This window comes from Durio zibethinus, chromosome 15 (genome assembly GCF_047325235.1).
Source record: "Durio zibethinus cultivar Kanyao isolate XHJ-2024 chromosome 15, ASM4732523v1, whole genome shotgun sequence".
Taxonomy (NCBI): domain Eukaryota; kingdom Viridiplantae; phylum Streptophyta; class Magnoliopsida; order Malvales; family Malvaceae; genus Durio; species Durio zibethinus.
Genome location: NC_143176.1, coordinates 8,299,992 through 8,323,807, shown reverse-complemented (window position 1 = coordinate 8,323,807; position 23,816 = coordinate 8,299,992). Strand labels below are relative to the sequence as shown.

Here is a 23,816-nt window from a genome sequence, read left to right as displayed (position 1 = left end):
AACAAAGAAAATGACAGATGAAGTTATTTAAAGTGTATTTATTTAAAATATTAAATAATATTTTTAATAAAATACTTCTATAAATATAAAATTAAATAAATAATAAAATATATTTTTTTATATATACTAAAATCGAGACATAACACAAAAAACTTTACTCTTACACAAGCTCAATTTAAAAAAAAAAAACTCAACCCAATTATTTCAAATTAAAAGCAAGTGCAACAATTGGATTGCATAAATTAAGACCAATCAAATACGAATTATTTTGTTATTTTTATTTCAATTGATTTTTTAATATAAAATTTATCTAACAAAAATTACAAGTAAAAAAACTAACAAAAAAAAAAAAAAAGAAACAGCAAAAAAATCACAAGTTTTAAAAAAATAAAGAAAATAAAAAAAGAGAGGTGCCAAGTAGATACTTAAAACGGGATGAAACACCTTAAATTCGTCTCTAACCTAATCATATTTTCAAAAAAAAAAAAAAAGACCCAATCTTGATTTAGAAAAAATACATCTATTTTGGATCGATGCGAATCAAAGTCAACCGATTACAGATTATTTTATCATCCTTATCTCCCATGAACTTTTTTTTACAAAATTTATTTAATAAAAATAAAATTTAAAAACTAAATAAAATGTAAAAAAGTAAAAAAAATTAAAAATAATAAAAAATAAAACAAACTATTTAAAACAATAAAAAAAAAAGTAGAGTTTTGAAAGAAGTGAGAGGTGCCACATAGACACCCTCTCTTTCTTCCATTCTCTACAAAATTAATTGCATGCATATTCACTTTATATTGTGACTTGGTTTGCTTTTGTATTATATATTTTCTATGCTTTGAGATACCTCTTTCAATTCCCAAAATCAAGTTGGAACTTGGAATGGTTTCGAAAGACGAAAATGGACAAATATTTCAAGATGTTCAATTGGAAATATGGATATCCACCGCCTTTATTGTCTTCTAACTTACGTTTTATAGCTCATTCAGTACTGCAAGTCGGCTTTTGCAATAAGCAAACGAATCACATTAGCAGCTATGAACAAGAGAAATTCCCCTCCCCCCAACCCCCCTCCTGCCTATTTTTTTAGTTGTATTTTGTTTTCAAATTAAATTAATCAAAAATTAAAATAAATAAAATTAATTTGGTGATTGATCAATTAATCAAATTAAATCAATATAAATGATCAATCAATTAATTAATTAAATCAATTAATTCGATTAAAACCAAAATATAAATACCCCTAATCAAAGCTAGTTAAGTTGAGCAGCCAAAAATATGGACAGTGTACACAAGAATCCAAGAGCATAGAAGACCAAAGGAAAGAGAAGATTTAAAGAAAGAAACTGTATACCATGGAATATTTAGTATTACATAGCTCCTCATTGGAGCAAGACACAGCCCTTTTCTTCCAACCTTGAATACATAAGAATGGAAAAGTAAACAGGGCAGGAAAAGGAAAGCTGTACCACAGACATATTGTCCCTGTCTATAAAGTTTAAACTAATTAGTTCTCATTTCTCTTCATGACCTGCATATGTCATTGAACTGCAACCTTGCTTCCAAGCATGGCTCCGGTTCTAAACTGTATAATGTTGCTGGATTGTATCAATGTCCAGCCCCTTCAGCTTCACCACCGACTCGACATGCCCTTTGAGGGTATGAAGCTCTCGAAGCCTAAGGCAGACAGTGGAATTTTTTTTTTTGTTAGTACTAGAATCGATAATTGTGCCAGACGATCTAAATTACAAAGATGAACAATTTTAGCTATTACTAATGAAAGTAAATTCATAGGAAGGGTAACTGAATGTGTACCTTGCAACTTCTGCTCGTCTCTTGGCCTGTTCAGCAATCTCAGACAACTCTCTATAGCTGTTCTTGTCATTGAAGAGATTTGTAGTTTCTGGTGGTTGAAGCCCATGTAATGTCCTTTGAGCAAGAGCCCATTGAGCTTCTCTCTCTTCCTTGCCATAATCTTTCTTGGTGGTGAACGCAGTCTGTGACGGGGGCTAGTTTTAGTAAATTTTTCAACTGAAAGCAAAGTGATATTTTTTTGAAGTAATCTAATACAAGATAGGTATACCTTATTTTCGAGTAAGTTGAGCCACGCTTTTCCACTTAAGATGTAACGAATGGCAAACTTCATTAGATCCAGTGGAATGTAGAAAACAATACTGTAAAGCCATATGACACCCGCCCATCCCCAACCAATTCCTTTAATCCTTGCAAATCCCCAGTTAGCATATACAGCAATCAAAGTAGCAACCTATGAAACACAAGAATTGATTAGCTTATTGTATTGTGCAACTTTTCATCGCACTCGAAATTGGATATAGGGAAAAGTAAATTCTTACCAGCTGTGCAATCATGAAGGCTGTGACCAACAGCAGTCCAGGACGCTCAACAAAGGACCAGCTACGCGATCTGGTCACAAAAATTAGAGCCTGGCTCACAATGCTCACTTGTAAATATAAAGCAGCCATCATTTCATGCTCCCTGCCCCTTAGAGACCTAACACCAAATTTGTCCTGTATTCGAGGATAGGAACTGTTTGAGACTAAACCGAAATAAAAAATGAACTTTGAATCCATCGCTTAAATATCAACTGCAAATTTCGGCACCACCTACCGTAAAGAAGTGATTATCATGCATAGCCCAGAAGAATATGACAGTCATCAATGCCAAGTAGCCTCCAAGCACAATTCCAGTGGCAAAAATTTCTTTCAGTTTCCAGCTATCAGGCAAGGGTGATGGCTTTACTCTATCCTTTGAGATTGTCATAATAGTTCCTAAGTAACATTCAAATTGATTGATGTCAATACTCACTTTCAAGCCAGTTAAGCATATAACATAAGAACAAGATGAGCCATGTGAAAATTATGATAATCCACTTTATAGAATCTCACCATCATTTAGAATAGCAATGATCAAAACCATGAATGGAGAAAAATCGAACTTCCAGATGAGAGCAATAAGCATAAATCCAAACTACAAAATCAGAAATAAAAGGTCGTATATATGAATAAATACCCGCATGTTAAAGTTATGGATAATTAATTCATATACAATCATTTGTTATGTACTAACCACAATACGGATTGTGATGGAGACCGCATATATCTGTTGAAGTAAAGAAAGAAACGGTCATACATTGCAAAATATACTGCATAAATCTTTAGAATATGTTTAAAGACAAGAGAGCAACTCACAGTGTAGTTTTTCATCCTCTGGAAAATTGCTCTGCTAGTTAACACTGCACTGATAATAACACTCAGTCCAGGTTCGGTAAGAACAATGTCTGAAGCACTTCGTGCGGCATCTGTAGCATCAGCCACAGCTATACCAATATCTGCCTTCTTTAAAGCAGGAGCATCATTAACACCATCTCCAGTCATTCCACAAATGTGCTTCCTCGCCTGCAACTTCTTCACAATTTCGTATTTGTGCTCTGTAAAGTTAAGTGTGATAAATAGGTGTTATGTCACTCCAGACCCCAAAAAAAGTGATGAAGAATTTCTCGTTTTTGAATAGCCAGGATGCCAAAAGTAGTTACCTGGAAACACGCCAGCAAACCCATCTGCCTTCTCAATCAATTCTTCCACAGGAAGGGCAGCTATGCTTGCATCCTTGTCTTGACCTAGCAAAGAAGCAGATGGATACATGTTTGTTCCCATTCCAAGTCTGCGGCCAGTCTCCTTTGCAATTGCAAGTTGATCACCTGTCCAGAAATTAAAAAAAAAAAGTATAAGTGAGCAATTGCCTCAAAGAATGAAGTGCTTGTGATAGAATTGTCCATAGATGAACTCATTAAAGGATTCAGTTACCCGTGATCATCTTAACATTCACACCAAGATGAAGAGCTCTGCGAATGGTTTCTGCACTGTCATGCCTTGGAGGATCAAACAGAGGCAACAAACCTACAAATTGCCATGGAGTTCCAGCACTTTCTTTTGTTTTTTCTGGCACTTGCTGGAAGTGTAGCAAATGAGAAAGGGTAAGGAAACTTTTCAAAATTGAAATAGCAGAATAGTGATTAGAACATCATCAATTCTAGAAAAACCTGTCTGGCAACAGCTAATGACCGTAGCCCACGATCAGCAAACTTGTCAATGATAGAATGAACCTTCTTTTTAAGATCTTCTTTTGCATTGCAAAGCGCCAAGATCTGTTGACAGATATGAAATAATTAAGACACAGAAACCCCATAAATTTTTCTATATTAATGCAATGTTTATACCAGCTTCAAATAGTAATAACAAGGTTACCTGTTCGGGAGCACCTTTGCTCGCTCGGTGCCAGTTGCCGTTGGAATCAATGTAGGTCAAAGCAGTTCTCTTGTCCACAGGATTGAAAGGAAAGAAGTGCACCTCTCTAATACCAGCTCTTGCCTGTGTGAATAACATATTTAACATAAACATTCCCCTTTCATTTTAGGGTTTTAGCAGAATCAAGAAACAGAACAGGAAAGAGAAGAAATGGCTATACCTCCTTAGGGTCAGCAAGCATTCCAACAATGGCAGCATCAATAGCATCTTGATTTTCTATTCTAGAGGCCCTTGCAGCAAGCAGGACAACATGCTCCTTATCCGCATCATTTACAAACACCTCAATCAAGTTTTTATCAACACTCAGCTTGTTAAGTGTCAGTGTTCCTGTCTTATCACTACAAAGGACATCCATACCGGCCATTTCTTCAATGGCAGTCATACGCTTGGTGATAGCACCTTGTTGAGACAGCCTGTGAGATCCAATGGCCATGGTGACAGACAAAACAGTGGGCATAGCAATGGGAATACCACCAATCAAGAGAACCAAGAGATTATCGATTCCATCCCTGTACTTGCGGTGCTGAATTGGATACATGACTATGATCTCAACCAACATACCAACGGCAATGGAACAAATACAGAAGTTTCCAATAGCAGTGAGCACCTTTTGGAAGTGTCCTACTTGGTTGGTGCTATCCACAAGATGTGCTGCCTTCCCAAAGAAGGTATGAACACCGGTAGCAATAACAACAGCTTCGATTTCACCCTGTTTGCAAGTTGAACCAGAGAAGACTTCATCCCCAGGATTCTTGCTCACAGGAAGTGATTCTCCTGTTAGGGCAGATTGATCAACCTTCAAAGGATCACCTTCAAGAAGACGGGCATCAGCAGGGATGATATCTCCCAACTTAATGCTAATGATGTCTCCCGGAACCAGAATTGCTGCTTCTTGCTCACTCCACTTGCCATTCCTAAGCACCTAAATTTCATCGCCATATAAATCCACGATCAATTTCATCATATTCCAAACAAAAATAAACATTCAAAACTACAATAACTCTTAACTATCACAAACTTTCTGACATGCATTGGACATAACTAGCCCTCAGATAATCCACCACATGGGCAGATCCACATGTTTATCTAGGGTGTCCTTGGACACTTCCAAAGATTGGAAAGCAAGAATATTTGAAGGAAATTTTCCACTAGACACCTTTTTCGTTGATAAAATTGGAAAATCCATCAACAGTTTTTTTATATATATATTATAAACGTACATCCAAAAAAAAATATTGAATCAGCCACTTATCCACCGTGTGCATAACTTTATGTAACAGGTTTAAGACATCCAGAATTTCTCTTGGCTAATTCTTACATAAACACTGGCCTGGCCCTATTTTAGTTGTCTTCTCGTAAAAAAAAAAAAAAAAATTAACTTTCCATAGAAAGTGTATTAAGAAATCTCGTTATTACCTTGGTTTTTGGAGCAAGACCAGCCATAAGAGCAGCAGCAGCATTGCCAGCATTGTTTTCTTCAATGAAACTGATGGTAGAGTTAATTACCAACAAACAAACAATACCGACAAAGTCTTGCCAATCCGGGGGCTTCCCATCACCGTTGGCCAAAGCAATGGCCATGATGGCAGCAGCTTCCATGACCCATGAGAGGGGATTCCACATGAACCCCAAAAACTTGAGAATTTTGCTTTCCTATTCATTAAAAAAATATAATATTCCAATTTATGAGTTACAGTCAATATGAATTGATAGGCCACTATAGATTGCAAGCAAAACAAATAAGACCTTTTTCTCCTCTAGCTTGTTGGGTCCAAAAATCTGAAGCCTGTTGGCTCCCTCTTCCGCAGTCAATCCTTCTCTGGTACATTTCAGCTGCTCAAACACTTCCTCGATCGGTATTTTTTCCTGTAAACCAAGCAATTATTAGATTTAATATTTTTAATCAGAATATGATAATATTATTTAAAATTTTAAGAAAACATTATACTTGAATTTTTTTAAAAAATATATTTTGTATTAATATATTAAAATAAATTATAATATAATAATTTTTATATTTTATACATATTAAACATAAAATATCCGCAAATTCACGTAAATTATCGTAATCATCGTGACTTTGAGATCTGCATCATGTTTATTCAATTGTGTCAAAAATAATTTTCTGAAGCTGACAAGCCGACGAGGTAAGGTGGGACCAAGCGGACTCGTGATTCAGTTGGGGTAAGCTACCGAGATGAAGTAAAAGCGTTGAGTCAAACTGTGACAGGACCAAAAAGTGCCTTGGCAAGGCTGTGGGGAAGCCCCCACTTTTTCCACATGTGATTTGTCCGTGCAAACCACGCTCCATTCTAATTGCAGTGTATCAAAATTAGAATATAATAATGTTTAAATAAAGTTAATTTTTTTATATACAAGGTAAAAAATAAAAACTAGATTGTGAAAATATTTTAATTTACTAATTTGTGTGAAGAATTGATTCATCCAAGAGAAAAGCAGGCAGTGTCAGAGCCATTAAATGTGAGAGAGGAATTTTTTTAACATTAAAGGAAGAGAAAAGGAAAGTTCTATTTTTCTAAAGAGGGAAAAGGCAAAAGTACCACGGAAAAATTCCAAACTCTGTCACTTACCTGTCCTCTCCACTTTTTCACATGTTAAATCCACTTTTGGAAATGAACGGAGCTCCTGTTTGGTTACAGAAAAAATTTTGGAAAGAAAATACCAGTAGTATTTTCCACAATTTGATTGTATATAATCCAAAATTATTTCTTTACCACCCAAAAAAAAAAAAGGGTTGAACAGTTCAAAAATCAGACAAAATCTCATTACTCTCTGATTTTTGTCACATGGACTAGAAAGGACTTCTCTCCACTTTAATAGCACATGCTGCGTATTGTAGTTCAAAAAAGTCAACCACATAATCGAAATATAAATTTTCACATTATTTTTAATTTATAAAATATTTTTTAATAAAATCATGAGGTTGGATGAATCAAACAGTTAAAACCTTACAAAATTGTTTTGTCGTGTGGCGTAATAGATTTTTTAGGAATTCGATTTATTTGACCTTTAACCTTTTGAATCCTTCGACCTAAAAAACATTAGATTCAGAAAATTAGGTACTTTAGATTGCTTACCTTAACTGAAAAGCGGAAATTTTGTGAAAAAAATGACTATTGAAGACTAATCTGATGGAGTTAGAGAGAGCAAGAGGTAAAAACTCATTCTTTCTTTCATTATCAGTACCACAAAGTAAAAAACTTTTGAATCCGAATGAGTAAGTTCATATAATTATTTTAAATATATATATTTATTAATTTTAAATTTTAAATTTTAAATTTTAACACCTATAATATTTTATCGTTAAACTTTAGTCTTAAAAAAAAAAAAAGAAAAACGATTTGGAACTCATCAAAGCTGCAGTGGAAGGAAAGTGTGCGGAAGGACAAAGACACCAAAGAACAGAAAAACCCTAAAATGGACTGAAAAAGCAAACAGCTTGGCAGAACACAGATGTTTTAGATAACTGAGAAATTAAAAACCCAAATTTTTTTTATCAGGAAGAAGAAACATGCAAGAAAAAAATGGAGGGGGAAAAAGCTAAGGGAAATGAATAGTCTTACCAGATCAACAGTCTCGTTCTTGATCTCTTCAAGACTGATAGCTTTGTCGCCACTCATGTTTTGATTCTACAGCCACCAGCAGCAACAACAGTTAAGAAAAGGGTACTACTACTAATCAAATCAAAAGCAAAGTAAAAGAAGAGAACAATTAAAATCGCCTAGAATTATGAAATGAATGAAGAGAGAGATTGGAAATGGCGTGGGAAAGTAAAGACCATTCAATGAGATTTTGAGAATCCCAAGAAACAAAATGAAAAAGGGTTGGATTGGGTTGAGTTGAATTAAGTTGAGTTGAGTTGTGGAGGCTAAAAGATATAAGTTTTTCTATGTGTTTTCTCCTCTGCAGAAGACTGCTTGGCTTTTACACGCATATATATAGCTCGCAAACTACAGAAGAGGAGGCTCGTAATTAAATCATGGTAAGAGCCTCCCCTGTACCCCGCCTCTCTTTCTCAACTTTTCTCTCTCCTCTTACCCCTGACCCTGAGTTGTCTGTTCATCTATGGATCGTCATTCATGGAATCATGTCTCCGCATGACATTTCCCATTTCCATTACACGGTAATAACTTATAACTAAATAAACTTTTAAGGAAATGCCAGTAAGAATTCGTTTTCAAACTTTAAATTTATTATATTATAATTTTTAAAAATAATTATATAAATTAATTGAATTAAATTTTAAATTTAATTTCTTAAAATTCTTAAATAATTAAGCTTGGTAAGTAGTATTTTATTTTCGAAAGAATAAAATGGTTTTGATTTTGTAAACAGTCAAAAGAAAACGTATGGAGACATGTCATGGTGTAGAAAAAAGAGACCGTTGGCAGTTGCACATGGAACAAATATAATATAATTATAGAATTTACAAAATAAATAAGTACCTCGAATGTTACGGGAGAGAATTGACTTTATAATTTTGGTGGCCCTATTCCTTAATAATTTGAGAAAGTCAGACTTATTATTTATACCATATTTATTTCGTATTAACATTTAAAAGATAAAAAAAATTAATACATTTTAATTTATGTTGATATATTAAATATTAATAATAAAATATATTTTTATTTTTATTAAAATTTTAAATTATATTATATTCTTGTTTTTTACATATAATTTTTGTATTTTATTATTATATCATATTTAAAATTATTATATTTAATAAGTTTTTTTTTTAAATAAACAAATAAAAAATTATCAAAAAATAAAATAATATATATACAAAACGATGCATGATCTTAAGATTTTTATAATGGAAGGTATAGACACCTTGATTGTGGACCCAGCTCCGCTTAATGATCAAACGAAGCAAGAAAAATCTTTTACGCCAACTCCCTTTTCTTAATTCCTTTTATCTTATCCGCAGATAAATTTCTGATCCCACAAGCAAGTTCATATTTAAAGAGGATCCAAAATTGAATTCTTTTTGGAAGCTCTGGCGATAATCCAGTTGCAATGTAAAAGCTTTTTGGGCTATTTTCGTTCAACTTTTATAAATTTAGAAGCCTTTATTTTTTATTTTTTTGAAAATATTTGGTGAAAGATAATGAATTTTAAAAATTTGAACCACTTTTTTCATTTTTCAAATAAAATTTCAATTTCATAATTTTTTTTATAAGGTTAGTGTAAAAAGAATAATTTTGAGAAAACAACTCACAAAATATAAGTCGATGGTACTTTTTATGGAATTGAAATGAATAAATGAACAAATCACAATGAAAAGAAAAAGCAAATCAAGGAAAATCAGAGTTGAACTAAATTCAAACATGATGAGAATTTGAAATTGAATCCGAATGCCAACAAGACTTAGTCGATTTTGTTTATAAATATTAGTAGATGTAGATGTTGTTTATAAACAAAATCTACTAATATTTATAAAAATTTAATAGATTTTGCCTGGATACTGATTTGTTATAAATATTGGTAGATTTTGTTTATAAATGTTTATACAATGTTCAATTAAACATAGGATAAGTATTAATTATTGGCCAGAAAAAATGGTATAAATATTAGTAGATTTTGTTTATACATGTGAGGAAGTATATAAGGTAATAAAGGATAGTGATTGATCCCAGTTATTTTTTTTTTTTTTTTGTGTTCATTTATAATATATTATGGTGAGAAAAAAATTTGAAAAAATTAAAAATCAAATTGAAAATTTAATATTCAATTCGATTCAAATTATTTTTTTATTGAGTTTGGATTATATTTAAATATTAAATATATATATTAAATTCAGATCAAGAAGTAAAAAATTAAAACTATTGACATGATATTTTTATATATTTTAAATTTTTATAAAATAAATTAATTATTTTATATTTAAAATTATTAAATATTAAAATATATTAAAATAATATAACTTTTAGAAAAATAAATTAAAAAAATAAAAAAACCACGACCAATAGAATGCGATTTGAATTCAGATTGATTTCTTGAAAAGGTGAATTGGAGCTTAGATCAAAAATTGAAAGTCCATAATTTTATATATTATTTGATAAATAAAATAAAATAAAATTCAATTTGAATCACTATCACCCTTACTTATATATTAACTTAACAACTCCCTATGAATTAATTATGCATCTTAATTATTTTAAGAAATTATACAGATATTTTTATTTTATTTTATCTTACTTATGCTAAGAATACTAAAATCAGAGAAATAAATATAAATATATTTTTGTAAAACTGATATTATAGTATTGTTTATTGGTAAAATATATTTTTAAAACAAAAAACAGTTTTAAAAAAATTAAATTAAATTTAAAATTTTTAACAAAATAATTATGTACATATCATCAAACAAATGTTTGATACTTATGTGGCATTTGTTGTCTAGATGGCATTTAACATGTTTCTTTGTTTGTCTCACTTATTTATTTATTTATTTATGTTTTAAAATTATAATCTATTTTTAACACCTAATAATCTTATTTTTAATATTATGAATTTATTTTTCATGTTTTTTAATATTAATTTTGATGTGTCAAACTATTATATTTCACATATATTGATTTTAATCAATAATTTTGAAAATATATATTTTAAATTGAATGTGAAATATGTCAAAATCCATGTAAAATTATATAAAATTTTTGAATAAACACATAAAAGGATTATTGTTTTAATTTTTTATTTACTTATAAATGTATTATTTAGGAACAGTGTTAAATAATAAAAGCAAGTGAGTAAAAAACACTCAAACAAAAAATTAATAATCATTTAAATTTTTAATATTTTATAATAATTAATCAAATATTAAAATTTTATTTTAAATTAATTAAAATTTTAAATATCTATTTTTCACCTAATTAATCTCGTAAATATTTATTTTTGCCATAATTGTATTTTGATTGGACGAAAATTGATTTGATGATTAATCCATTTTCATCTAATAAAAGTTTATTTGATGAAAATAAATATTTAAAAATTTAATTAATTATAATAAAATAGCAAAAATTTTGAAAATTTATTGAATTTTTATTTAAAAATTTTTTATCCCTTACCAAAAAATTTTTTTTTATCCTTTTGCCAATAACAAATGTAAAGAAAAAGTTAAAGAAAGAAAGTAAAATAAAAAGTGGGAAAACCCATGTGTTATAGGGGGATGTGCCAATGAGCAGAGCACTGTGGCAGTGAGTCAACTCTGCCGTGCAATTGGAAAGTGGTGCACCTAACCTAACCATAGGCTATAGCCGGGCCGTTATTATTGAAAACGTTGGGTTGCGACCAGCTCTGTGTCTGACATTCAGTTACTTGATATACAACAGTCCAACCGCATGCCGATACCTGTGGTAACCAACTTTTGATTTAGTTTCTCCTCATTTACGTCAGCCATTTCATTCTCACTTGTCTTTAGATACCCTTTTTTTTTTTTTTTTTTTTTTTTCTCTTTCTTAAATAATTAGAATTAACCTTTTGTTTTTTCCTATTTTTGATTTTTTTTTACTTTTCAAAAAATTTGTTTACAGTTTTTCGTTTTTATTATCAGCATCCTGTATAATTTGACCTAATTTTACATATTCATAAAAGCCAATTGAATTTGTACAAGAGACGATTAAGTCTTATCTCATCATTTATAAAATACATGTGTTTTGAGTTCTACTAATATTTTATTGATGATAATTTTAAATGCAGGTAATAAACTTTTTTTAGATACATATCTTGCTTTGGATTAAAGTGCTAGAACAATTACTGATTACTTTTAAATTTGATAATTTAAAATATGATATTATAATACGATATTAAAATATTACAAAAAAATAAAAGTGATATGATTTAAAATTTTTAAAAAATCAATTTAAGTTTAACAAAAATCAAAAAATGTATTTAATGTTTTTTTATGTCTATATGAATTGTAATACATAATTTTTGTATAAAATATGATATGAATATATAAATTACCAATATTTAATGACAGATCTTGATATTTATTTTTGAGAGGGCCAATTATACTATGCTTTATCTCATTTTTTTTAAAAAAAATTATATCACATATATATACTAATAAAAAATAATGAAACACATAAAATATACTAATAAAACCAAGCATATAAATTGTACAACAAAAATATTTCTATGATACTATTAAAAATTTTAAGAATAACATGGTAAAATTACAAATATATAGTCTTTCAATGACTTATAGAAAATTTTCTTGAAATTTTTATAGTTTAAAATTGATATAAAAGAGTATAAATAAATCAATCGTTAAATAATATTTTTTATTAAAAATAAGAAAAATAAATATAATTTTAAAATAATGAAGTTGAAATTTTAAGGTTATGATTTTTTCCTATTTTTTTTAAAAGGGTTAGAATATAATTTTTTTGAAAAAATAAAGATTTTAGGATAGTATTAGATAGAGATCCAAAGTAAAATTAAAAGAAAAAAATTAAAATCATATGAAAATGAGAATTGAAGTAAGCTAGAAAGAAATAAAAAATACATCATTATTACTTTGTCAGAAATTAGAGTCTTATTGAGAAAACTAAAAAATTAATTAGATTTTTGTTAAGTTCAAATAATTGTGATTTAAAACTTATGACAAATCTATTAATTTTAAAGATTTTTAAGTAATTAGTAATTGATTGATACAATAAATAGATAAATAGTAATATGATTTTAATCCCTCTTTAATGATAATAATACATAAAATTAAATTATAAAACCATAAAAGTAACAATTTTAATTTGAAGGACCAATATACACATACTATAAACTTTAAAACTTTAGGGCAGGCCAATGCATCCTTAAACCCTAATAACATAACCCTTCTTAATATTTATGCTAAAGGTGTTTAAAAACTTTGAAGGGGCCTCGCTTCAACAAGGAGCCACCTCTGCCAATATTTGACATAATATAAATAGACGACTTGTTAGTTCTACTACAACGTATGAGAGAAAAGTACAAGAAAAAAAATAGAAAAGATTATCTTAATTTGTCACATTTATTCACGATAACTAATTAAATCATTTTAAATTGAATAGATAGGATGAAAGAAATCTGAGTAAAGTGTTATATATTTATAAAATTGATCATCAATCATCCTCAACTCCTTGGTCTCGTAGTTAAGAAGCTCTTAAGAGATCATAAAGGTCTTAGTTTCTTATCAAGACTATCTTCAACCTACCTTATCGGCTATGTCAATTTTACGTATAAAAAAAATTAACCATCAATTTATCAAGTTAAAATAAACTAACAGATGGAATTTGAGATTTCAATTTGAAGGTTTTGAGTTTAAAAATTATGAGATGGGGGCAAGAATGAAGTTACTAATAGTTGGATTGTTGATAAAATATTAAACTCTTAATTTTAGTGATTAAAGCTTAAATTCTAACAAATTCAAATACTAAAAAAAAAAAAAATTTAGAAGCATTTTACATATTCATGTCTTTTATAAAGTATTGAATAAAAATTAAAGTCTATTTAATAATTTTGTTTAAAAATATAAAATAAGTTACAAGACTCAAAAAGAAAAAAGAAAGTAAAAGAGTGGTTGGAAAAAAAAAAGGAAAAAAAATCATGATTGATGTAGTATGAAAGATATACAGCAACTAAAATTTCCTTAATTAATGTATTTTCTTTAATTAGAAAATAGTATATTTTATTATACTATAATAAATTTTATTATTTTTTTTAATTTCATTATAATTAATCTCATCTATCTAAAAGAAATATATAAAAAAAATCTTACCATTAACCTAAGAAAAAAAGAATAATTGTACAAAAGTACAGTCGCTCGTGGACACGACACTTCAAAATTTTATTTAGCTAAAAACTAGACAGATTTTTCATGGGCCCAAATTTGAGGCAATAAATTGTGCGGGTTGAGTTGACTTAATGTTCTGTAGTACTTGGCACGTGTGACACAGTCCAAATTTTAAAAATGGACGGTTCGAGATCCACACTACCTGTAGCTCATAGACATTAAAGGTTGTGATATGATTGGTTAATTAACAAGGTCAATTCTCATTCTCATTAAGTTTAATATACGATTGATAGTCACATCATTATCAAAGAGAATAGATGCTTAAGCTTTTGGCCATTATATCTGATTGATCTTTGAATAACTCATCTATTAAGAAATCTTCATCTATAGAAATAATTTATTTAATTAATTACGTTTATTAACGTCCTTTTAATATACCACTTCAAAATAATTTAATTTATTTAAAATTATTAAATGTAATTTATGTTTATAATCCTCATTGAGCTCCAAAAAAAATTTATATCAATTGTCGTTTACTTAGGTCTAATCATCACTTTATGCTTCTTATATAAGATAAAAAAAAAGTTTAGATATGCAATTTGAACCCTTCACTCTTAACGTTTTATTTATAATTTATTTTTTTCTTTCAAAACTCGTGACTATTTGACTCATTTTAACATTAGTATGTGTTTAAAAAATAATCTTTGATGCCTTTTGATCATGTTTTTTTCTTTATAATTTGAACCGAATCCAATTTATCTTTCTACTGGGTCATTTAATTCTCTTCTACTCAAAATATCATCAATAAGTAAGATCGTATGCATTACAAGTGTTTATTATGACCTCTATATCATCTTATGCATTGGATGTGTAATTCCATGTTTACACGGTGGATTATGGTATCATGCCTAATATGACCCTTGACACTGTCCATAACTGTAGACATACAAGGAGTTCAGTTACGAGTCATTCTCTCAAACCAATGAAACATTTAAATTTAACTTCCTATCATGCCTCATATTGTATTATTATTTATTAACAGTTAATTAGGTGCTTTTATTGACTAAACACAAATTATAAATGTCAAAATGTGAAAAATTAGAAGGTCAGTTCATATAAGAAGAAAGAGCCCAACGTAATTGGGTTGGTGACACCAGTTAATTGATGTACTTTTTTCAACGATAACCACAAATAATCTCATTTAAGAGAATTTTTTTCTTAAAAAAAGATAACATTTATGAAGAAATACGGCAAAATTCTTTGAATAAGGATGAAAAGTAAAATTTTAATAAATTTATGATTTAATTTAATTATTTTTAATTGATATTTACTATGTTTGAGATTCAAATTACAATGTTTATAATTTTTTTTATATTCTCAAATTATGATTTTTTATAAAAAAATATTTTAACAAAAAACGTGCTAAATAGAGTTGTCATACTTTGAACATGTGCTTCTTAATTAATTAATTTCATTTTGACTAACAAAAATTATAAACGATAAAAGGAAAAATAATGGAGTTTGAAAGAGAAAGAGGTGCGAAATTGAGTCAACATGCTTTGCTTTGTTGTCTTTCTATTTTTATTTTTATTTTTTTTATAAAAGTTGGACAAAAATGTAGTTAAAATAACCATGTAAGTTAGAGAGAGAGTGTGTGTGTAAAAAAATTTGATGAGTGGAGAGTTTGATGAAATTTTATTAATTGTGTAGATCATATCGAATTGTCTTTTTACTTTGTTAGCATATACTACAAGAAAAGAGACTTTTCAGTGATGGAATTTTCCATCATTAAAAGACTTTTTACTAACAAAAAGGAGTTTTACTGATGGAATTTTCGTTGTCGGAAAGTGATAAGTTAGTAAAAGTATTCTATCGGTAAAAAATTTTTCCATTGATAATGTTTGGCCTTATAGCAACGGAATTTTAGGGTCACTAATACTATAACTCCGTTGTTAAAAATAATTTTCATTTTAACTAAAAACAAAAAAATTAAAAAATGATATTCTGTCGCCAAAAGTATTAGCAATTAAAATTCTGTCACTAATAATTATTTTTAACTATTTTAAAAAATAAAATTTACTAATCCATTGCTAAAACATATTACAAAAGAGAATTCCATCGATAAAAGCTTAGAAAACTTGGTTTACATCTTTTAGTGATGGAATTTTTGTCATCAAAAGGTTAGTTTCCATTGCTAATGCTTAGTAATTTTGTAATATTTTGAGGATTGATCTTTGTTGATTAAGGATTAGTCCCTATTCTTAGAGGATCAGTCCTTTTTAACTTTTAAGTTAAAATTTTAATTACAAACCTTATAAAGATCATTCATATAAATTTTAATACAATTATATAATATCATAATTCAATATTTAATTCACGGAAGGTATCGGTCCCTTTGCATAGAAATATAATAAATATTAAATACAAGAAATATAATAAATAAAATATACAACTTAGAAATTAATAATTCAAGTTACTTATACAGAGAACTCTAAAGGCATCATCACATATATCAAATGTACAGCTAAGATTACTTACAAGGCAATTTGATGAAAAGAGATATTAAAAAGTAAGAATAAAATATTCCAGTCAACTCATTCTAATTTTTTTATTCCTTAAGAAAACTTACAAACTAATTTCACTAACAAGCTAACTTGCAAAAGAAACTTATCAAGTGAACCAGTCCATCATCTCCAACCTGCTTTGATAGTATTACAATTACAGGTAGCATGGCTTGAATTTAAAATAAAATCCAAAATGATTGAACATAACCAAAATGTGAATTTAAATAGTAACACAATCAAAATTCATTTCGTAACAATTTAAAAGTTCTTTATTTAAGTTTTTTTTTCTTCATAGTCAATTTCTCATTTTTATGATCTTTGTGGTTGAATTAATTAATTAATTAATTTTTAATAGTATTTTTAAAGTAAAATTTTAATTATAAGTAATTGAGTATGCTTCTTTTTCATTTTGATTTAGGATGACTTGAATTTAGGTTTTAAAACAAAAAGAAACATGCACCAATTATTGAGTCAAATTTGCTTAGATGCATAAGTGAATTATTGAATATACTATAAATAAAAGTAGATGATAAAACTTAGCTTAATCTAATTGATCATTGCCTTTAAGTCTAAAATCCAACTTGAAATTATGAAAACTAAATGCCAATTAAATAAAGATTTATCAAATGAATTTTGTTAATGAATGCTTTTAAATTACTTTTAAGTTTAATTAAATTATAATTTGTAATAAAATTTTTTGGGTAAATTATAAAAAACTATCTTGTGATTTAAGCCGGATTAAAAGTGACCCATGAGATTTAAAATTTAACACTTAACAACCATATGATTTGTTCTATTGTTCTTTTGCCCAAAATCGTAACTTTTTTATTTTCTTTTCAAAACTTTTCTTTTATATTTTTTCCCTTCTTTTTCTTCAACAATTTCTCTTGTTCTCACTCTAAATTCAAAAAAAAAAAATAATAATAAAATAAACTCAAAGTAAAAATCATTCTCAACCATTCAATCATTAAGCCAAATCAACATCCCATATTAATTTATCAAGTTTCTCCATCTTATATAAAGGACATAATTCAAAACTCAATGCTAATTATCATCTTGAAGCAAGACTAACAAGATAATAATAATAATAATAATAATAATTCAACCAATTGATTCCCATATATCATAAAAAAGTTTCACGATTAGAATAGATGAATAATTTTATAAGAATAATTGGAGACCCAATCCTTAAAAATCTAGATAGCCAAAAGCATATTCAAATTCTTATTTAATTTATCTAAAAAAATCCATAAAATCCCAATTTGAAGAAAAGCTCACAACCAGATTATACAAATTTTTTTTTTTCATGTAAATTCTAACCTAAAAATATAATAATCATGATCTAATACAAACTATATATATATATATATATATATCTAAAGAAAGCCTGCATCCACATCCAAAAATTCAACTAAAGAACTTATTATTCAATTGAAATGTCAAATTAAATACAAAAAATAAAACACCCAAATCAAATGTAGCTTAAAAAATAAAAACCACATCAAATTGTAAATCAAATCTTACTAAAAAACTAACCTTGTTTAGTAGGGGCGGAGCTAGGTTTTTTACTTTGGAGGGCTGATATAAAAGTAAGGAGAACTGATAAAATAAAAAAAAAATAATGCAAGGTGAATTAATGTTAAATAAAATAATAATGTAATTAAATAAAAAAAAGTATATATTTTTTTATGATTAAAAGAAATTTCTTGGATATTTAACAACAATTAAAATCTAACTAATAATTTTTTGAAAAAATAAAGAATAAAAATAGTATGTTAAAAGGTTGAGTTTTACAAATGAAAAGTTTAGTAAAAATAAAAAAAATTATAATGTACAATTAAATTTGTAATTTTATATGCACAATATATGTAGATAGTTGAATTTTTTAATTGTTTTTTTTCCTATATAAACAAATATTTTGATATAATAATTAATGTCAACATGCTTGTTTAATTAATTGAAATGAAAATTTCATTTTAAGGAACTAAAAAATTTAATGAAATAATAATGATTACATTTTTTTATTTAAAAAAAAGAAAGAAAATCAAATTATTTATTGCATCTACAAGTACACTTTTAACAATTTATGAAATTTACCATATCATTACAATTGTTCCTAAAGAAGGGCCAAATTATTAATTTTGAGGGGACAAAATATGCTTTTGCCATTTTTTGGATGAAAATATACTTATCCTAAAATGGTTTTGAGGAACCAAGGGGGGCCAAGGCCCCTGCCAACCCCCCTCTAGATTTCCCTTGTTGTTTACTTTTAACCAAAAGGACTCATTTCAATAAGTGTTGAATCTTAACGTATAATTTTGAGGGAGTCATTTAATATTAGATTAAATTTTAATTTTTTTTCTTCATATGTAAACTACTATATATATTAGCAATATAAATCTATATAAGAAATATACTAAAAATAACTTACAAAATTATAAATTTTATCAATTCATAAACAAATGTACAAAGACACATAATACATCAAATAAATCATTTTACTTAAAATTGTGAATGATTTAAAAAAAACAAAAATAAACCAACTGCTACATAATATATATTTTTATCAAAACAAGAAAAATAAAATATACCATTAAAAGAATAAAATTAAAATTTTGGGATTAAAAGTTAATAATTTTTAACCTTTTAAAAGTTATTCAAATCTAACTTTTGTATTGAAAAAAAAAATTGCATTATAACAGGAGAAAAAATTTAAAATAAAATTAAAAGTGAAAATTATATAGAGAGAAGTTGCAGTTGATTTAAAAAAAAAGGTTTGATACTTGATTATAGATTTGAAGTCTTATGAAGAAACTAAAAAGTCAATTTGATTTTTGTTAAATGGACATGATTAAGATTGAAGTGACATACGCATCCTAATTCTTATAACAAATCTCTTGCTTTTAAAGATTTGTAAGTAATAATTGATTAGTATAACAAATAAACAAATAATAATATGATTTTAATTCCTCTTAAACTATAATGCATAAGATAAGTATGCACCCATGACCATAAACATTGAAGCAAAGTTAAGGTAATAAAATTCTTGGTGTGACTCTCAGCAAATCAATGGATTTTAACCTCCCAAAAAACATCTTTACAATACCTTTTTATTAGTCTTCTGCAAACATGCCATTCGAATTTCAGAGCATTATTAGCTGGTTTAACTGAGTCAACTGAACATTATACACTCATATTGAAACCAGAGCTTATAGATTAGTTGATTCCCTTAACAAACTTGATTGTTCTTAAAATTTTCGGGGAGCCAAAGATCCTTTTTGCCATGTATAACCATCCACATTTGTCCTCGGTTTACGTAAGCATCCGCCCCTGATTTCAATTCATGTTGTTCCTCTTCACCATTATTAAATCAATTAAGAAAATGATCACATAGCATATAGAGAATATAAGATTTGGTTGCAGTGCAAATTTTTTATTTTTCTAGTTTAAAACCAAAATGATTTTTTGTCTAAGCTTAGCATTTTTCTATTTCTAGAGAGAGAAAAATAATTAACTGTTAAAGAAGAATTAAAAAACAAAAGAGAAAAGAAAGGTTTTTGTAAAGAAAACCAAAAAAATCATAGTTTTGAGTAAAAACATGATAAAATAAATCACAAAGTAGTTAAACATTAACTTTTAAATCTTAAGAGTCACTTTTAATCTACCTCAAATCACAAAATGATTTTATATAATTTAATCATATATTTATATTAAATGTAACAATAGTAATTAATTTGATGAATTTTAATGCTTTTGAACAAATATTAGATAACCTTAAAAAATTTAGATATAATAGTAAACAATTTTCAACTAATATAATAGAGAAAATGAAAGAGTATACAATGTTTCTCCTAATAAAAGAATTTCATGTTAATTCTAAAGTAATTTGAAATTAATAAATTTGTATATTCTTCATTAGAATATCATACAACACTAACCTTATTTGTCATATAAAAAAGGTAAAGTTATGCATAACTAGTCAATCTTTCTTCTCATTATTTTTGGCTTTGGATAATCTTTCATTGATGCTTCCATTGGTTGAATGTAATTGTATGTTTTACCATTTGAAAGCTTAAATTTTCTTTAATTTAAAAATTTTATTATACATAAATTTTTGTTATATAAAAATATAAAAATATATAATTTTAAAGATTAAAATAATATAAAATAAAATAAATGCCTAACCTTGGTGCTTGTCATATTTTCTTTTTAAGGAAATTCCAATTCTCAAAATAGCAAATTTGTTATGTGGCACTTATACAATTTATAATGATTTCATTTTGAATATTAACAATATAAATTTCGTTAGAAAAATGTAACTTTGTTATAAACATATTCAAGATATGGTTCTAATGAATTTTGCCACATTTTGAAAGAATTCACTAAAAATAATTAATTTTACTTCATTTATAATTCTCAATTTAAAATAATTCATGTTAAGTCATTCAACTACTTGGGTGAGAAAAAAAGCCAGCAATTTAATATAATTGAGAAAGATTAAATCATCTTAAGATAGAAATTAATCTTATATATGCATATTAAGATAAAAATTAAGAGAGAATTAAATCACTTATTGTTTTAGTTAAGATGAACAATTCTTATGCCAATTTGACATGACTTAATCCTGAGTTATTGGATAGCTTCACTACCTCCTAAATCATCAAATTTTACAGATGAAAAGTCTAATTAAAGTGTTCAAAATATTCAACAAATCACATAATGCTACTTATTGGTGGAGGGTGTGCAATTGATTTGCATTTGATTTGTTATTAGTTTTTGTTCATAAAAATAACAATTATAAAATTTTAAAGGAAAAATACAAATGAAAATTTAATTATAGAGGTCAAACAAAACCATTAGAATGATATATATTAAAGAATTATTTCAAGGGATTAAAATGATTTAATTATGTTATCAATTATCAAATCAACTCATAAAACATACAAATAATAAAATCATTAAAATACATATATAGTTAGCAACTCAATTAAAACAAAAAATTGAAAGACAAAAAAAAAAAAACAAATATATTTTAATGACTTAATTATGATTATCTTTAATACATTTATTTATCAACATAAATTATATGTGTAATTATTTTTAGAACAACTAAATAAACAAATTCTATATAGTTGTCTTATTCTTATGCATAGGCTTTGATCTCGTTCTATTTATACTTTTATTTGATATAAAAAATTATATTTTATGTTTTAATATGAGTTTAATTATAAAAAAGAAGTTTAATAATAAAAAAAATTCATTTAAATTAAAATTTATAAAAAATTTACTAATAACATTTTAATCAATCACTTTTAATATTTTGAAATTAAAATTTAATTAAGTGTATTTTAATTAATCATTTTAAACATTTTAAAAGTCTAATTATAAAATGATGTCTAATAATTAAAAAATTATTTAAATTAAAATTTATAAAAAAATTTACTAAAGATATTTTAGATAATCGCTTTTAACACTTTTGAAATTAAAATTTTAAAATTTTAAATAGTTTAATTTCACGTGGACTCTATTTTTAATTTTAGCTGATTTAATTTAAAAATTATATATTTCGGGATAAATTTATTAATTTAAAAATTTATAAGAGCATTTAGATCAATTATTTTTAATACTTTTAGAATTCACATTTTTATATATAAAAAGACAGATGATATAATATTGATAGAGGTGTCTTTTTCTATGCTGTAATGTTATCCCTAATTTGGTGATATTAATTTGACTTTCAAAAATAAAACTTTTTTTTATATTAAATGGTTTTAAGATACACAATCTGATAGATTTCGTCAGGCATTAAAATTTAGTCCAAGTTGGACCACCCTTTTTTCTTTTTATTCCCTCTTCTTCACAAACCTGACATTGCCAAATAGATAATGTAGCTCAATAGTATTATAACTATAAATTTCAATATTAACTCTTTCTCCAATCCACCTTTTTTAACTTTAAATTACCCCGGGTTAATCAAAGCTTTTGTTGGTCCTTTTCGTCACTGATTATGTAGTGTCATGTGAATATTGGGACCAACAGGTATTGCAGACATCTTTAGTGTTCTGTTTGAAAGGCCAACTCCTAATTGCCTTCACAAAGCTGGACAGGTTTCAAAGAAGAAACTAAAGCCACAAATTAGTTATTCAGGCTTAATGAATGCAGTCTTCGCAATTTTATTAGATATGTCATGCTAAGTGACTAAAAGGAAAAGAGAGTCATTAGATCTACTCAACATGGACAAGACAAGGAGTCAAATATTAATGACAGAAGAACATGTTATTCTTGGTGGAGAAGGTTTATGGATGAAATTCTTTATAAGAGTTAATGTAACACCTATTTAGTTAAGAAGATGAAAATGGGGTCCTGGATTTGTCGAAGTGTGAGAAATTAATAAGTTACTTTTTTTGTTAGAATTTGAATACTTTATCAATAGATCAAATAAATTTTTTTTAATAAAAGTTGGTTTTTATTATTATATAGCATTTGATTTGTCTAATGTGAGAAATTAATAAATTGTTTTTTCTATCAGAGTTTGAATTTTAATAATTACGAGTTGGATACTTTATCGCAAATCAATTGATTGTTGGCAAAAGTTGGTCTTTATAATTAAGCAGCACATGACCCTCAACAGGAACCTACTAATAGGAGTCCTTTAGTAATTCCTGGGATATATAATTTAGTGCCTTAGGCCACCCCAGATCTGATAGACCAGTTCTTAAGTGATTAAGACCCCTTTCTGCCCACGTTCTAAAGGTGGCGAAAATGACAAGTAATCAATCCATTGTTTATATTTTATATGTGGGTGCATGAAGTTGCCAATTAAGCCAAATGAGATGCTTTTAGGCTTCCAAGCTGGTAAAAATGAGTTTCAACTGTAATGGCTTTATGGCTTGTTTTTAGTTTATATATTTTCAGAACAAATAGGAAAACTTTTGATTCTTATGTAAAAATTTCTTTCCTTTGTTCATATTTGTATAATCAAAAGTTGTTCTTTTCTTTTCTTTTTTTTTTTTTTTTCAAAATTTGAGGTCAAACGGTAAAAAAGTAATCAATTCAGTGCTTTAGTCATGCCTTTAAGCATCATTTGCGGTCTATTTTATCTTGAACTCTCTTTATCAGTAGCTT

At 27.2% G+C, this 23,816-nt stretch overlaps 1 protein-coding gene across 2 annotated transcripts; it reads right to left on the bottom strand.

Annotated features, from left to right (window-relative positions):
* Window positions 1–1,315: 1,315 nt before the first annotated feature.
* On the bottom strand, window positions 1,316–8,259 carry LOC111302361 (plasma membrane ATPase 4). Of its 2 annotated transcripts, XM_089744564.1 has the most exons (17): window positions 8,131–8,259; window positions 7,916–7,981; window positions 6,078–6,197; window positions 5,748–5,984; window positions 4,492–5,253; window positions 4,272–4,394; window positions 4,067–4,171; window positions 3,831–3,975; window positions 3,560–3,724; window positions 3,216–3,454; window positions 3,094–3,126; window positions 2,913–2,994; window positions 2,635–2,795; window positions 2,361–2,534; window positions 2,090–2,272; window positions 1,822–2,003; window positions 1,317–1,683 (listed from the first exon to the last, which is right to left on the bottom strand). In XM_089744564.1, exons 1-17 carry the CDS (start codon window positions 8,131–8,133, stop codon window positions 1,587–1,589), a joined length of 2,877 nt encoding a protein of 958 aa, XP_089600690.1. In that variant the 5' UTR covers window positions 8,134–8,259; the 3' UTR covers window positions 1,317–1,586. The 2 variants fall into 2 exon arrangements, with proteins under 2 accessions (XP_022754017.2, XP_089600690.1); XM_022898282.2 differs by lacking the exon at window positions 8,131–8,259 and having other exon boundaries at window positions 1,316–1,683; window positions 7,916–8,104.
* Between the last annotated feature and the right edge of the window lie 15,557 nt (window positions 8,260–23,816).

Bases quoted from the DNA above. Each gene is read 5' to 3' on its own strand.
- LOC111302361 (XM_089744564.1), bottom strand. The intron at 5,985-6,077 runs GTCTTATTTGTT...TTTAATGAATAG, and splicing joins ACAAGCTAGAGGAGAAAAAG to GAAAGCAAAATTCTCAAGTT. The intron at 5,254-5,747 runs GTAATAACGAGA...GATGAAATTTAG, and splicing joins GTCTTGCTCCAAAAACCAAG to GTGCTTAGGAATGGCAAGTG.